Raw genomic sequence first — 17,123 nt, forward strand, 5'->3', positions numbered from 1 at the left:
TTCAAAAGAAGTATATCATGCTTCAAAACTTGCATGCAATCAAATCAAGGACCATATTCTCTTGACAGACTTGCTTTTGTCAGGGTGACTCTTATCTGCACTGCTCCGTGTCAGACATTCATCTTCATTAAGCTTCAGGGAATAAAAAAAATGGTGAAGAATACACCAGCTTCTTGACTGATGAAATAAGCTTCTTCCTCCCACCAATCAAACTGAATCAAATCAAATCATAATCAGGCTGGGTTCTGTTGTCAGAAAGTCTGGATTATATTCAGCTACTACTCCCAGCTGGTAACAGTAACTGATAGTTACTGAGCACCCAATTATATTTTATTTCTTTAGTTTCTTCTAAATTTACACAATGGGCTTACAATGGCCAATGCAAAGTTTTTCTTGTGGTGCAATATTCCACAAATATCAGTTTATATCTATGTATACAGCATTCCTCATTAACAATAAAACATTTTTCAAGTATGAATTTCTGCATGTAAATTCTCTTCTTCGGTATGCAGTTACTCTGACTTCTAGTGTGCATCATCACAAGTGATACAACATACAACCATTTCCTCTTCTTTCTCTGCCACATTGTTCATTGAATAGAGTGATAAATATCCAACACTGCCATCAAAATCTGTCAGTGCAGTTTCTCTATAAGCAGAGCACTTGAAGGGGGAAATGATCCTCAACAGTACATGCCACGATATGTGCCTTGGACTTCCTTGTCCTGTAGTTTAAATATTCTGACTGAGCCAAAAAAGGTTCTGAACTTGCCTCTTATCCTTCCATGGAAAGTAAATGTCAAAACCAAAAGAACTATAAAGATTTTTCTCCCATCCTCTTGCTAACCTTGATGGTGGTGGTTGATTGTCTGCAAAAGGAGAATGAAAACCACAACAGAATGCCCAGAAATGGGTCCTTTTAGATTCTGTGTAAGATCCATGTAGCTTTATGACTGACCAGCAACATCCAAAGATGAGGAAAATGCTTTGGTTGCCTTCAGCTAGCATATAAAAAGAAAGGTATGCTTTCCTTCCATACAGGTAAAAGTGCTTGTTAGCTGATTAAGCAGGAAAGACACTCAAATTACTGATGGAAAGAAGGTAGAAATGTGAAATGCTTCCTGTCATTTACAGCATGTGTAATCAGAAGAATTTCAGTCTCTCTCCTTGTTGTGGTTTAAAGTTCTTCTCGGCACATAGGGAAGTTGACAAAGGTGAAGACATTGAACTCTATCATTATAGATAAACACAGGAAAATAGCATAAAGAAGCAACACGTAGATGCCTAGCTTCCTGTCAAGTTTCCACTTATTTACATGGATTCCAAATACCTGCAAGCAAACAGAGTGTCAGTTAATTAAGTTCTGAAGGAGACTTTTGGAAACAACCATTATAAGCTAAAAGTGAGAGTCTTTTGAATTAGAGGTCTTGCAGGAAGACAAAATTATATTCTGTTCTGAGTCTCACTTGTCCTATGACTGTTTTGCAAAATATTCAATGAACTAAACTATATTAATTAATGCCTCTCCCTCAAGTGTTCCCCTGCAAATCCCTTATGTCCCAGTAGTACACCAGCACCTAATGCCCATACTTTCATCAGCTTCAGAAGACTTGCTCTGCTTGCTTATTTGCTGAGCTCTAGAATTAAGGGGTTACAAGTTACAGGTAGCAAAGCAACGAAGGCCTCATGAAGGCATCCATTTTCCATGGTGTTCAGTGCCTCTGAATTATTATTAATTTTGCTCAAAACTTTCCACTGAGTTTGCTGTGGGAAGGTCTGTGCAAATCAGGGTACTTAGAACAAATGAGACAGTAATAGATGGCTCAAACTCAAGTGATCTGGCTTCTGCTACGAAAAGACTCTCTTCAGAAAAGCATGAAGGCAAATCCTCCCGTTTTTCCCAAAGTGTTGATTAACAATATGCATGCAGCAACACCAGACACAAATGTCTACAAAACCCCTGTGCTGTTTCACAGGCACTGTGCAGCATGGCAGGCTGGGGATAAGAAATGGAAAGAACACGTTCTCACACCTTATAGATCAGATATATTAAGAAGTTGGTAGCAGAGTGAACAGCCCTGGTCATTCTATCACTGAAGTCATGCACAGGTGATGTGAAGCTTTGTAAGACTTAGTCATGCAACAGTGTGAAACCTCCAGTGACCTCATCCTCTACAAAGCCTCCACAGGCAATCAGTGAAAGACATTAGTATAAGTGGGTATTTATTTTTATACCTTTTTGATTCCTTATACTTGACTTGATTCTGATTCTTCCTACAGAACGTTCCCTGGGAGTCAAGCAGGATCAGACCTTAAGTACCAGCAAAATTGATTTTTCAAACAGAATTATTGTTTCACCTTAAGAAGTCATGTGTTACAAGGGTGTCTTATGCTAAGTGACATTTAGCATGTCTGTTCCAAGTCCTGGGGTTCACAGTCCTCACAGACTAGTCTTCTTTAAGGGTTTAGGCTACTGCACTTGATTTTGGCTGATTTTGGAAATCAGAGACAAGGGCAAAGGATGATGAAAGATACCAGGTCTTGTCTCAGCACAGAGACAGGCCAGGAGTATGGACATAGGGACACAGGAGTACTATTCTAGTACTAACAGTTTCAACACTGCCACTGAAATCCATGGGACCTACACATATCCAGCATCTCTTGCACCAGATGCCGGATTTCAGTTCTCACTGAGGGCAATGGTAGCTCTTCAACCCATGATATTGCTAGAAGAATGATACTTTGCAAGAATTAATGCTAAGTATTTCTATTTTATCCTTCTGTAACATGTAAATACCTAACAAGTACTTTCAAATTGAAATACTTGTAGATGCTCTAATACTTACAGTAAGTGCCACTGATCCTAGCAAAAGTGCAACTGAATAAACCAATCCTTTGCTGTTTATTTTAACCTGTGGAAATCAGAAAAGACTTTTAAAATGCTGACCATATAATTGTGCTTTGGAGATCAAAAATCAATTTACTGATTAAAAGTCCACCTTCTGCTTTGAATAGCGCCTTACATATTTTAAACTGTGCAAATCCGTAACAGATGTATCCTAATGAAGAACAGGAAGATTAAGGAATCAAACCAAATGTAAAGTAATCCCATCTCCATTAAAAAAGAAGTGAGTATTTATAACGGATTTTATGTTAAAAATCCCCAGAAGAGAGAGATATGCTGTTATTCTGATATCAGTGACAAAAATGTTAAGGTACATGGAGACAGGTTGTACAGCAAGAAAATGGTAGAGCCATGAACCATCCACGGCAACAGCTTTGTGCTACACAGTGTAATGTACTCCAGTTGACAAACTGGAAATTAATTGCAGCTTGTGGAAGAAGAATGGCTTCCTTAATAAAGAAATAACACTTATTTAGCAATTAATAACATGATCAACAGGTTGGTTTTAAATTTATTCTATTTGCATGCTTTCTTTTTAGGATTCTTTAAAAATAGAATACAAGTGCAAATTAAAGATTTGCCAAGTATACATACAGTTGATCCATAATCAATCGCCATGGTCTGCAAACCCCATGGAACACCAAGTCCCACCAGAATGTCAAAGACATTGCTCCCTACTGTATTGGATACTGCCATGTCACCAAGGCCTGCAGAGAAAAAAAACAAACAAAAAACAACTCTTTGATAAAATCAAAGTATATGGCCATTACTCTGTGTACTGAAGGAAACTAAAGGAGAATGATCTGCATTGATCCAATCCCCCTTCAACTGGCCAGAGGATCTGAGGTAGGGAGACAATTTCCATAAAATAGGCTTGACTTCTGAAAAAAATGTGCAGAAGTTGCTCACTCCAACCACATCTTCCTTGTGTGCTGCAAAGCCTTTACAGGGTGTGTGGGATCCATGCAGCACCTGAGGTCTATGTCAAAGCCTTGTTCTAGGCAGTCTGCAGCCACAGGGAACCTGAAGATTATGTACTGGATTTAGTATGTGGATATGTGACCTTTATCTCATGTGAATGAAGAGATCCTGAAAATAACCAACCAGATGATAGTGAGACTATGTGCTTCTGTGGGGCATAATCAGAAATAATTTCACTTCAAGAACAATAAAATACTACAGGAAAGGAAAAGAAAGGTAAATGGTGGTACAGTACCTAGGCATTACTCAAAATCTACTTCTAATGCTTACCAGTGGCTGGCATTTCATTCTGCACCAGTGACAGCGGGTATGAGGAAGGCAAAATTCTTCCCTGTCCCTGCTAAGTTCCCTTAGACCTAACTGGCCTAACTATTGAATTACTTATACTAAGTGAATAGTGGAAAGGAAGGAACTGAAAAGGAAGAGGAACTCTGACATAAATTGGACATGTCTCAAAAATATTTTCAGAGTAAGCAGTGGAGACAGACACTACCATACCATAAATACATGATCTTCTAGCAGGAAGCTGCTGAGAGGTAATGCTTTGGATCCAAATTATGGCAGTGTCTGCCTGCACCTGTCTGAATTCGGTCAGTAAACAACTCTTGAATCCAAGCAGTGCAAAGCCCCTGTACTTTCTTTAAGGGCATTGGGTTCCTTTTTGTCAATCTAGTGCTTACCTTAACTTTCAGAGCCAACAATCTTTGCAGTATTTTTGTCTAGTACAAAATAATTAATCTAAAGAAACAGTTTGTTAATCTAAAGACATAACATTTTCCTTGTTCTTGAAAAAACCTGTTCACTTAAATTCATACACATGTAAAATTAATTTGGTAGGAAGGTGGTTCCATAATAATTCTGAAGACTTTGTTGTACTCTTTTTTGAGAATATTCTGCACACAGCAAATACTGCAACATGGAAAATTATACACTTTAAATATGTAACACTTTTCAAGCAAGCAACATTTAACAGCACTACTCTATCTCAAATTACAAAGGTGGGGCTTTTGAGCACTTATCACTGCAAAGTCCTTGATGTTTGCCCAATAATGAGTGCTGGAGATGTCATTATCTGATTAAAAAAAAGCTATAGGAATTGAAATAGTGGAAAAGAATAAAATTAAGGTCTTTTTCTTATTGTACTGCTGTTCAGAGGATTACACTCTCAACTCTAATGTTTTTCAACAACAGGAAGGGATGTTACTACCAGTGTTTTACAAATAAAAAAGAAGCAGCATAAAAAAACTTAAACAAAATTTAAGGATAAATTAGAAGGCCTTTGACAACTTCAAATGGACAGCTGAGGAGGATGTAGATGTCAGTAATCCAAAACTCTTTCCAGTGCAGCTATTCATATGTTCCAGTGGGAAAGAGGTCTGCATTTGGATGAGAACTCTGCTGGGAGCAACAACACTTCTGCCTCCCAAACCACTTTACTACTTTGGATTTGAGAGGTCTTCTAGAAACCAGTACAAGTTTTACATGGAAAGTGCTGGTCAGTATATATTCTTCAACATAATTTTTAATAGTTGATACTCTAGTTTTGTCTATGACTTTTGTCTTTTTGCCCTGATACATTACATTCATGGGACATCTCAGGTTGAATTACCTTCTAGAATGCCCTGTCCCACCCAATACGCAAAAGATAATTTATTGGTTCACAATAATTAGCAAACTGTTTTGGCTTTTAATGAGATGCTGAAACAGTAATAATTAAAATAAAATTATAAAATTGCATTGACAATTTGTGTGTATGGAGGAATCAAATCACAGAGTACATATGTAAGATTGCAGTTATGCTTCAGCAGACACAGTACCTTGTCTTGCTACTATTAAGCTGGCCATGCAGTCTGGGACACTTGTTCCTGCAGCCAGGAAAGTAATGCCCATGATCACATCTGGTATCCCCAGGGTGTATCCGATCACAGTCACCTGAACAAGGAGGAAGGAAGATTAACTTATCCTATTTGGAAAGTCTCCTCATTCCAATATAGTTGTGGCATACTCTTAACTTAGATTTCTGGTGTGGAGTCTAACAGGAATAGACTCAGAATACTTATCCATTTCAGCAAAGTAAACACTTGTGGGATAACCAGCCTAAAACCAATCCTGTGCAAAGGAAAAGGACTTTGGGTCTTATTATTAAACATTCCATGACAAACAAAATCTCCATTTCCTGTTGATCTAACATGACATAATGCTGTTTTAAGGAGATACAATCCAATCAGTGGGTTTGGGGTTTTTTTGGTTTCCACAAATGGCAGGATTCTCACTGGTTTTATTCTCAAAAGGACGGCAACCAATATTATAATGTAATATAGTGGCAGAGATATAAAGAACTAATTATGACCTAATACATGAAGAAGGAACTAGCTTCTTGCATGACTTCTCATATAATCCCAAAGTGAGCACATCTGGTTATACTGCCCCCTGATAGTCCAGATGCAGCTTGAAAAGAGCTTAGGAAATCACTGAAGATTGCAGCAGAGCTCTTAGAAAGGACAGGGAACTGTATTTAGCTGGAACATCCAAAGAGGGCTGAAAAAACATCCAAGAAAAGGCAGCTGAAAAGGAATCAGGCTTGTGAGAGTGAGAAGACTGAACCAGGGAGAGAGACCTAATTCCCTGCTGAGACTGCTAAGCATGGAAGTCTTATAGGCTATTATGTTTTCTTGAAATAGTTTGCCAGTCTATCACATGAGGAAAATTGGACCTTCACTAAAGAAAAGGTGTATTTTAGGAACCCACTGACAAACCTTCAGGGGCAAGCAGAGACCCAGGAATAGAAGTTGGCATGATTCTCTTGCTGAGATTGGTAACAAGGTACTATGGTCCAGCTGCCTCTTAAAGTAGTATGTCTTAAAGTAGTATGGGCTGCAGCCTTAATGAGCATCTCTCTCATTTGTGAAAGGAGTATCTATATATGGAACCAGGGTACAGAGTTTGACCTTCCAAAGGACATATAATATGATACAAATGTGTGGCTTTGGCTGGTAAATCAATTTCCTACTTAAGAGGATTGTTTTAAAATCCAAAATTACAGAAAGTTGCAAAAAGTATATAGAAAACAGTTTTTCATGAGAGGAAACAAAGCAGTTTTCAAATGCCTGACAAGCATTTGAAGAAAGTAGAGATGTTCTCCACTATCTTCCTGTACTGTATTGTGCCCTACACATTAAAGATCCAATTATTTCTGCAGAAAAAAGCTGAAATAATAATAATTAGTGTATGAGCTGAAGAGACAGCACTACAATTAGAAGCCTTTCTTTAACAAATGCACTGATGATTTTTACATATGTTGAAATGCACATTTCACTCAGTATGAAGTCCTGTCACATACACTTACCATCCACACCATGAAGTAGGAGAACAAGGCAATCCAGAAAGTGGAGAAGATGAATGTCAGCATAAAGCATTTCTCCCAGCGCGGTTTGCTGCAGTTTGGAATTGTGGTAAACAGCAGGAATATCAATGGCCATGTCAAAAGCCATTTAATTTTGTTCATTTTTCCATCTGCAGGACAAAGGAAAGAAACAGTATAATTTCCCATCACTATCCCAGGCTCAGTTATACCTCTGATGATCCCAGAAGGATGTTTACAATCGTGCATGTCAGCTCATTTTCCAGGGCACCTTTCAACTATACTTGGCCTTATCACTTTCAGCCAAGTTTGCATACTCATCCAGAATCATCCTATAGTTAAGCCTGCCAAGAGCTATGAAAATCCATGGAAGAATTACAATGATTTAAAATCAAAATGATTTCATATCAACACAATGATATTAAAACCAAAATTAAGTCAGGTTTTTTGCTCTTTCAAATGTATTATTACTAATCTAGAATTTAAAAAAAACCCCAACAACAAAACCAACCAACCAAAAAATCCTACCCTCTCACCCTACTAGAAATATTGAAATGCAAGTGGTGAAAATAACTTGTACATTCTGTGCATCAACAGAAAACAGAAGCACAAGATCCAACGTATTAACATAGCAATTTTTTCCCACATGCCTCATTCTTCTAATTTGGGCAGAAGTTTAAATAAACTGATACTCAGAAGATCTAGATTTGTTAAGTCTCTCCATCTGCATACACCACCACCTTGAGATGATAAAAGAAAACTTCTGGAAAAGGAAACAAGGTAGTGACTTGTACACCTCTCCAAAATCAACTGGTGAGGAACACCAGAGAACTGTCATCACTGAAGACTGGTAAACACTTGGTCCTATGTTTAAAATTTACAGTATTGCAAATGTAATCTCAGTGTATAAACCAGAATTATTTCATAACTGGGCCATAAGAAAATGGGGTACTATTTATACAGTTCATGAGGCATCCTTCAAGTAGGACGACAGATTTGTCTATCAGGTTAAGTGAGACTATCACAGCCAACATTGTAGCAATTTTGGCTTGGGCTTGCTTTTCATTGTGTTAGAATTATGCTAGAATTAAGTAGGGATTCCCATCATTAACTCACAATGCTTTGCTCGAGATCTACCAAAATATGCTGTTTTGAATAAAATCATTGATCACAGTGAAGGAAATTATCAGGTGCATCTTCCAGTGAAGTTATTTAGTTACATTATAAAGAACAGTTACTAACCAGCTCCTATCAATCTCATCAGTAATTTTCTTTCAGCAAAGACTTTGGGATTTACAGTGTATTTAACAGGAATTTTTGTGAGAGATTTTAATTGGACCAATGTACACCAGGACGCAATGAAATTTAACATTTTACATTTTAAAATTAATGATACTTTTATCACTTATGAGGTTACTTACTAGTCTAATTTAATTTGTTGAGTCCAAATGTAAATCTTTATTCATTTACTTTTGTATATATTCTAGAACTAAATTTTCTTGCTTGAGTTATGCAACAGCTTTCTAATTTGAAAGTTCCTTGTGAATTTTCAGATGCTATCAACTCACTAGGAAATCTTAGACTCAGCTTTGCTCTTTATTCCCATTTATAGCTTGTGACTGTAGAACTTCTAATGCATAAAACTACTGAAGTGTCCCAGGGTCATTCTAGACTTTTACATGTCTCTGAGGCTGTATTATAAATTTTACAGGAAAGATTTTTTTCTCTCTGCTTACATATACCTCTGCACAGATGTTTTTTAAAAACAGTTATCTTTTACCTGTTCTGTCCACGAAAGGACACTTCTTGGCCCACTTTTCTCTTTAATTGTTAACAAAGCCGTAAATATTCTATGAAACCCTATGGTAATTTATACCTCCTCCTGCTTAATTTGTTACAGTTTGGATTACTTAAAGACTCCTAGATATTTAATGTGTACTCAAATTGCTAGGCTTAGTTCATAGTCCAAAAAGTCAGCGTGGCCTAGGCCAGTAATATCCTCAGCACAAAATTCCAAATACAGGGTCAGTGGATGACTGAAAAAATTATGGATCCAAGTGATCTGCGTGGATGTAATCTGCCTGACTTTGGTGCTGCTACACACAGGCAGCCTCATTTCTCTTTTCAGTAATGTTAAGAAACAGAACTGCCTTAAGAACAAAGACAGTCTCTGCTGGGGAATATGCATCTTGTCTGGCATCCTCTTTTACTCAAACAAAAGGTTAACTGAGAAGACATCGTGCCTTACCTCTGGCACAGCTATATTTGTTCATTTCCAGGAAAACCTAAGCAGTAGTGGAGGAGGATTTGCCTTTCCATTATCTTTGCTGAGTTTGAATGGATGTGTGTCAGATTTAAATTCCTGGCTCAATTAGGGGGGATGTTTTACCCACACAACATCTTGAGTTGAAACTGCTTAGCTAGATGGTTTGTGGGAGTGACATCTGCATTCATTATATGGCAAGTAGGCTTGAGACTTTGGGGAAGAGCAGTGTGCAGTTTGGGGTTGGCTGGGTTAACAAGGGAAGCCAAGTGGCCACTTGCAGTCAGCCTGGAATAGTTTGGCCATGGTGGTTCCAAAGCAGCTTACTTGACACATTCTGCATTGGCTTCTCTTTTGTGTTTTGGTTTTCCAGCTTTTATAAATTTTTACATAAAGCCTTAAGTATATCTGTCTCTGGTTTTACCTCAGGTCTTTTTATTCAGCTCCTACTATTCTGGGTCATGGCACACAGGGCTGAAGAAGTCTAGTCTTAGGCTGTTACTCAGCAGTTTTTTAAGACCCTAAGTACAGTTAGCAGCAATGTCAGTGAAGTGAGACTTTATTGCCTCAAAAAACTGATGACTCTATTCATTTGCATTATGAATGCACAATCAATACACAGTTAAAAGATGCAAAATAATTTTTTAAGCTCTTTTGAAAGTACAGTAATTTCACGAATACAAGCCGCACCAATTTGACCAAAATTTTGGTGGAAACCCGGAAGTGCGGCCAATATTCCGGGGCGGCTAATACATTAACAAAATTCTAAAAGCTGCCAACACAGAAGTGAGAGCCCGCGGCAGCCCCAAGCCAAGCTGGAGCCCGGCCGGCCCCGGCAGAGGTGGGAAAGCCTGGCAGAGGCGGGGCCAGCAGTGTGGGGGGCGGGCGGCAGAGCCTGAGCCAGCAGGGCGGGGCAGGGGGGCGGCAGAGCTGGGTCAGTAGGGCGGGGGAGCCCGGGAGAACTGGGGCTAGCAGTGCAGGGGAGCATGGCAGAAGCAGGAAGGCCGGCGGGTGGGGCTGCCTGGCAGCGGGGGAAGCCCAGCAGAATCGGGGCCAGCAGCGTGGGGGAGCCCGGCGGTGCGGGGGCCTGCAGTGCCGGCCAGGGCGAGGAAACGCGGCGGCGGTGCAGACGGGAGGGGGCGGCCGGCGAGCCTGGCGGCGGCAGCCCTGCCGGCAGGGCTAGCAAACGCGGCGCGGGGCGGTGCTGACGGGAGAGGGGGGCCAGCAAGCCCGGCGGCGGCGGCAGCACCACCCGGCCAGCCCCGCCGAGCCGTGGCGCTGAGCTGGGCCACCCGGCCCCGTCGGCAACCATGAGCGGGCCGAGCCTTCCTGGCCCTGCCCCGAGCCAGTAAAGCCCACTATGCCGCGATCCTGTTACTAATTGGCCAATTTGTGAAAGCTGCGCACGGATTCTCGCGACGAACGAAAGTGCGGCTAATATTCGGGTTGCGGCTTATCTATTGACAAAGACAGCAACATTGTCGAGGCACCGGGGGTGCGGCTTATAGTCTGTGCGGCTTGTATTCGTGAAACTACTGTACTTAATTAGCTGTTTTGGTTTTGATCACCTACTCTAAAATAATAATTTTAAAAAATTAATTATAAAGTTGTTAAAGTGAAGTACACTTACAGCTCATGGCAAATTGTTTTACAACTGTTGAGTAGCTCCCTAGTAAAAAGGAAGAAAATATCTTTCCCATTTAGGCCATTATTCAATACACAGCTGTTCTGTCCCATTACAAGACCCCAGGGCAGTTGTTTAACAGTGGGACCACCCACTCCTCTGAACCCTAGGTTTGAAGGCTCCTGCAGCAACCCACACAACTGAGGAAAGGTGCATTTTGCACCCCCTCACAATAATGAAAGAATATTGCTTTATTACAGAAAGCAACACTGGTCTACATTACATTCACATCACTCTGCTGTAAAAGAAGATGAGGGGTTTTTTGCAAGGAGTTGTTTTCACTACTTCATGCATCTATTTTTTCTGTTTCCACAAATATTTGGAAGCCAAGCATGCCAAATATTTTGGAGAGGTATCATTACAGAAGAGCTCAATTACAATGTTTCTGAAAATGAAGTGGCAGCCCTGCAACAGAGAGCTCTGCTAATTTTCAATACATTCCTGGGCTAGTCATGGTTCCAGATGTTACGCTTGCAATAATTATTTTCACATACATATTTGTTCTGGTGAACAAAGACAGCAACACCTATCACAGCACTGAGAAGAAACAAGTACTTCCTTAAGGTGCTAAAGAAAGCACTTCTTACAGAAAAAAAAGGAATCCCATTTGCAACACTCACAGAGAGCTGAGGGGAGCTCAATATAAAAGTGCAAAATAACATTTGTGTTTACCTCTAGATGAGAAGTGTACTGCTGAAGTAAATGCACTGACCCCACTTAGTGTTTTCTGGTCTGCAATTTACTCTGTTTTAGTCTGCAACGCACAGCAGCCTTGTATCACACCAGTAACAGTCCCTTGGTATAAAGCTGAACCAGAGGCACAAAATTAAAAGTACTCTAAGTAATAATGGGCATTTTGTCCACAGGACCAAGTAAGAGCTAGACTGAAACTAGAAATTCCAGAGGCATATAGTGCAGACAGCCTCCACGTCCTAGTAAATAAGCTACAGAAAAAACATATTTCCAAGCTTGAACAGAGTGGAGTTTGTAACTACTACATCAGGAATCACATCTAAATTACTGTAGTTAGTCAAATTTGATAGCTTTTCCACTCAGTTTTTCCTTTAAAAGCGTGTCAGCCAAGCACAGATTTCAACTCCATACGTTAGTTAGTTCAGAACATGCCTAAACCTTCCCAAGTGAAAGAAGCACCTCCTTACACAAAGCAATGACTTAGCTGACTGATCTAAAAAATTACAACATCCCAGGAAGGCATGAATCCAATGGGCACCTAGGACCTTCATAACTATGTCTGTGAATTCATATAAATCTCCTACTTAAACTGACTTGACAACTGGGAAAGATATTCTCTAATTGAAATGAGAAAGCCTTCCTGAAGTTTACTATTAATTGTTATTTTTCCAGGGTTTTTTGGTGATGGTAAACTTTGAGTAAAAATGAGGCACAGCCAGACACAATAATCTTTTTAGATTATTGCTACAAACTTTTTTCATCCTTCACTTAATAATTTTTAATTTTTTAAAATTCCTTTTTTAGTATCTTTTTCATTTTTCATTTGGGAAGGACAAAACTCAACTAACCAAACAAAAAAAATTCAACTTGTTTCTTCTCCAATTAAAAATTACTCTCCAAACACCTGTCCCCTTGGTTTTAATGAAGCTTTGTATTTACAAAGATGAATTTACACCCACATATTACTTACTATTAATGTGTATTCAAGTCTCAATCCAAAAATGTGTAAAAGTAACACATATGCCTCTACACTAGGAGCTTTGTAATAATCCACAGAGCAAGTAAACTTCTGTTAGCAAATGCTGTTCAGAGTTGAGACTGATTAGAAAACTTCAATATAAGTAAATCAGACAATCTGAAAACTTAATTTCTAGTCATGTGCAGTATCCAAAACACAGAAATACAAATTTTTCTCCCAAGTATTTCTCTCAATATAGATCCAACTGAAAGATACAACAAACTAGATCTACTGTGATTTTTCCATCAGAATGATTTTCCACAAAACAATGTCTGTTGCAAAACAATAAAAAATTGTTAGAAAATAGTTTTGAATTTTTCATTAGGAAAATTAATGCAGCAGCTGACTCTCTTCCTTCTTGGAAAATTCTTATTGACTTCATCTCTGCAAATTACCCCATAAACTGTGGAGGAAAGAGATTCTTTGTATAAGAACACTAGAAAAAGGTTATGTAGTGTGTAAAACAGTATCCCCAAGAGGCTCAGTCTTTATCATCCTTCCAAGTGGGCAGCAGACATATTAAAATATTTTTATTGCAGTTCTCCTGCAAAAGACCTTTGGAAACTTTTTTTTTTTCCCAAAGGAAAAAAAAGGTTTTACTTCTCATCCTCATCCAAAACAGACTATTTTTCAACCTACTGATACTCTTCTCAGAAGTTTCATTTACTGGAATATAACTTCCAAATTCCAGACCATGAAATCTGTCCAAAACAACTCAAATTTCTATTTTCAGTCTGTGCCTTTACCACACTTTGAATATTTGGATTTATGCCAATAATTTTCTCTTAAATACACATTTTTGGTACAGCGAAAACTAGTCTACAAAAATGAATTTGCTCCAGTACACAGAAATGAGCAGAGTTACAACAGGTTTACACAAGACAACATGCAACAAAATAAGATGTGACTGAACAGAAGTACTCCCCATATCTTGTCAGACTTGGCTGGGTTTCAGCCTGGTTTATTTTGTATGTTTTAACCTTGCTGTCGAACAAGGAGCTACAGCATCCTCAGTGTTCAAGTGAGGTACACTGGGTTTGCCTTGTCCACCATGTTCCCAATAAAGGAAGATGTCAAGTGAAGCGAGCAGGAGCCAGGTTCAAAGTTAGTAAAAGGTTCTTCACAAAAACATGAAGCTCCTTCTCAAAGGATGTTGTGAGTATATTAAAGGCTTGCAAAGATTCAATGACAATTAGACATTAACATCAGGTTAATGAAGAAGAAACACACTAAGGAACTTTAGATCAAAATTCTACATCCAATTCAAGAAGTTCTTTGAGGTGAAAACAGTTGAACAATAACTTGTCCTGTCTCATTCTTCCCCAAGCTTCTTCATAAAATCATGGGTAGGGTCGGAATACTGAGATAAACATTTGTTTTAACCAAGTACAAACACTTAAAATGTTATTAATATATACTGTTAATTTTTTTTTCTTCTATCCTACACTTTATCTTTGTATTTTCAATCCAAACAAAAATTGATGGGATTGCTAATCTCCTTTATTGCCATCTCATTTTAGTTCTAGGAATTATTATTCCAGTTTTAGCTAACACCATCATGACTTATATAAAGCATCCATGCTCCAATTCTGTAAGAGAAGTAGTTCTTCATTCCTGTGAAATGATCAGGAGCTGAAATCACAGAGTATTTTAAAGGGTGCTGAACATGTGACAATGGAAGGGATTTAAGCATCCATTAAGAGCTGCACAGAAGTGCTTTTCTAAGTCCGGGCTCTAAAAGACCACCAACCTATGAAAGGGCTTTAACACACCCTTTAGTTGTCAATATATGCCTGCCCAGTTTTGTTCTATTTTATTCTGATCTGTGGGGTGTTTTTTTTAAAGTTTAAGACCTGTTTTCAAACAACTGCAGAGTAATCAAACTCTAAAGCTTCAAATGAGCCTTTTTCTTGGGAAATGAAGGTTAGATCAAGAAACTAATTCCTCTTTTAAAGAGAATGTGTTTTTCCCACACAAAAACCAAACGCAAAGGCTGTGACGTTATATACATTTCCATAAAAACTGTATGTTGTCTCTTTTTCAGGATGGGCTTGAGCCACACCCACACCCAGGAGTGAATCTCTCTGGATGTCTGACAAAGGGGATATATGCTGAAACAGTTCGAGACTGTTTTCATGTAACAATTACATTCTCTATATCTGCTTGCTAATGCCCTACACTTACTGCTGAGCACTCCTATTGACAGAGGATAAAAAAAGAACATAATGTAAATGATGTATTTTGAGATGACAAATAATAACCATGAATCCCTCAGACATGAAACTTTATACTTCACTTACATTTACTTCTGTTTCAGAAAAAAACCCCAAACTTGTTCTTGCAAAAGTATCTAGAATATGCAATTTGAAGAAAGTCAAATCCCAAATTAGGTTAAAAAATGTGACTACAAAACAGCACAAAAAAGGGGTTGGGCCAACTCACAGTCATTGCAGTTGCAGCTCCTAAAATACAAGAATGGATTTTTTACCTAGGTCATCGCAACCAGTTGAACTGGAAAGTTGTATTGAAAACTGAAAGGCTATTCTTCATAGAACACTTTACAGTACTGAAAAAAATACATGAACTTCTGTTCTTTAGAAAATGTATGTTCCTTATTCCCAGACCAAAAACATATCAAAGAAAACCACAGGGGATTCTTAGAAACTGTCTGTAAACTACCTTTGCCCTGAAGTCAGTTTTAAATATCAGGATTTTTTTAGGCTACTCATTGTGCCACAGTACTTAAACAACAACAAAGTATGATGCTGTGTCCTCACATTTTCACCAAACTTATTAAAGTGCTTTTGAAAGCATAATGAAAGAATTCTTGGTCAGAATATATGAGCTGAGAAACGAGAACCCAACCAATGGATAATCAACTCCAGGCAACAGAGTGACAAACCCTGAAGGTAATGAGGATTTTATGCAATCACTTTTGCACAACTCTCTTGAGCTTATGATGAACTTTCACTCCATTCAGTATGAACTGAATAACCAGTGGTTCCACTCTGGCCTGTTAAACCTCACTTTGTAGTTAAAGACTCCCTCAAAAATGCAGAAAAAATGCATTTAAAGAAGACCAATTATATAACTAACAACTCCTTTTTTAGTTCAAAGCATTTTGTCTATTGTGAATGTCACACACTTAGGAAGTTCTAATTTGAAATCTACCTATGTTTTATTAATATAAAAGCTACCTGGAATATAAGAAGAAATGCATGATTGCACTACCCTAATCAAAACCTGTATCCAAAAACTTGCTAAAAACCATATCAGTTTAAAAGTCTTCTTTGCCACACATGCAAGAGTGGAGAATGTGGAGCAGAGTGCTCATGGAAGCAGTGGAATAATTGTTTCTGGCCATACAGACGTGGTGCTCAGTAACCTGGTTTAGCAGTGGACATGGCAGTGTATTGGATTAACAGCTCAATCTTGGAGGTTTTTTCCAACCTTCATGACTCTAGGATTCAATGATGTTTACATGGTTTGGAGAGACATTTTTCCTTTTTAGAAGTTGTTTACCAGTTTCTGTTGTTCTTATTACTATTATTACTGCTCATCACTATCATGCTCACGTGCACAAGCACATTGCTGACTTGGATCCTGTTAGCTCACCATACAGTATCTTTTTCACTGCCATGAATAAGCAGAAACCTATCTAATTAGATGGCCTAAGACAGGCCATCTGGGTCTATCTTCAGTGAACTAGTTTGCCTCCATTCCTCACTCCAATCCATAACTGCTAACAGTACAAAGCTCCTGTGGGAGCACAGTAACGCAGGAAAACATACAGTAATATCTAGTCTTCACATAGTATGCTTCAATGTTTGTTCAATCACATACATCTCTTCTGCAATGATAGCAACCGAAGCAATGGGATTGCTAAGAAATTAGATATAACATGGAAAATCCTTCTTTTTCAGTGCATGAGGTATTTACACATGCCAAGCAATACTTATGTTAAGCGTAGTTATGTGACAGACTACATATCTGTGAGGGTTGATCTAATCTCTGCTGTCTAATCCCCAAAGCATTTGAGCAAGAGTCAACCTGCAACATGCCAAGGGCACCAGCACAGGAGGCTGGTTATACACAACCCTTTACACCAAAAAATTTCAGAAAAATTTCAAAAGGTGAATACTATTGCATATAGCTATTCTAACAATTTTAAACACTCTCTCCCTAAGTCTTTTTTACTTTTCATCCAAGAAGCCTTCCC

General features: G+C 38.6%; 1 protein-coding gene across 1 annotated transcript in view; it reads right to left on the reverse strand.

Moving 5' to 3' along the window:
- LOC116997380 (ras and Rab interactor 3-like) overlaps nucleotides 1-17,123 on the reverse strand; it is a 157,926-nt gene that overhangs the window by 71,694 nt on the left and 69,109 nt on the right. The window contains exons 13-17 of the mRNA XM_033061961.1: nucleotides 7,232-7,398; nucleotides 5,703-5,817; nucleotides 3,499-3,611; nucleotides 2,846-2,911; nucleotides 1,181-1,329 (exon numbers count right to left, since the gene is read on the reverse strand). Of these exons, the coding sequence (XP_032917852.1) occupies nucleotides 1,181-1,329; nucleotides 2,846-2,911; nucleotides 3,499-3,611; nucleotides 5,703-5,817; nucleotides 7,232-7,398 (610 nt within the window). The remainder of the gene's footprint in view (nucleotides 1-1,180; nucleotides 1,330-2,845; nucleotides 2,912-3,498; nucleotides 3,612-5,702; nucleotides 5,818-7,231; nucleotides 7,399-17,123) is intronic.

The sequence above is a fragment of the Catharus ustulatus genome, chromosome 6 (assembly GCF_009819885.2).
Source record: "Catharus ustulatus isolate bCatUst1 chromosome 6, bCatUst1.pri.v2, whole genome shotgun sequence".
Taxonomy (NCBI): Eukaryota; Metazoa; Chordata; class Aves; order Passeriformes; family Turdidae; genus Catharus; species Catharus ustulatus.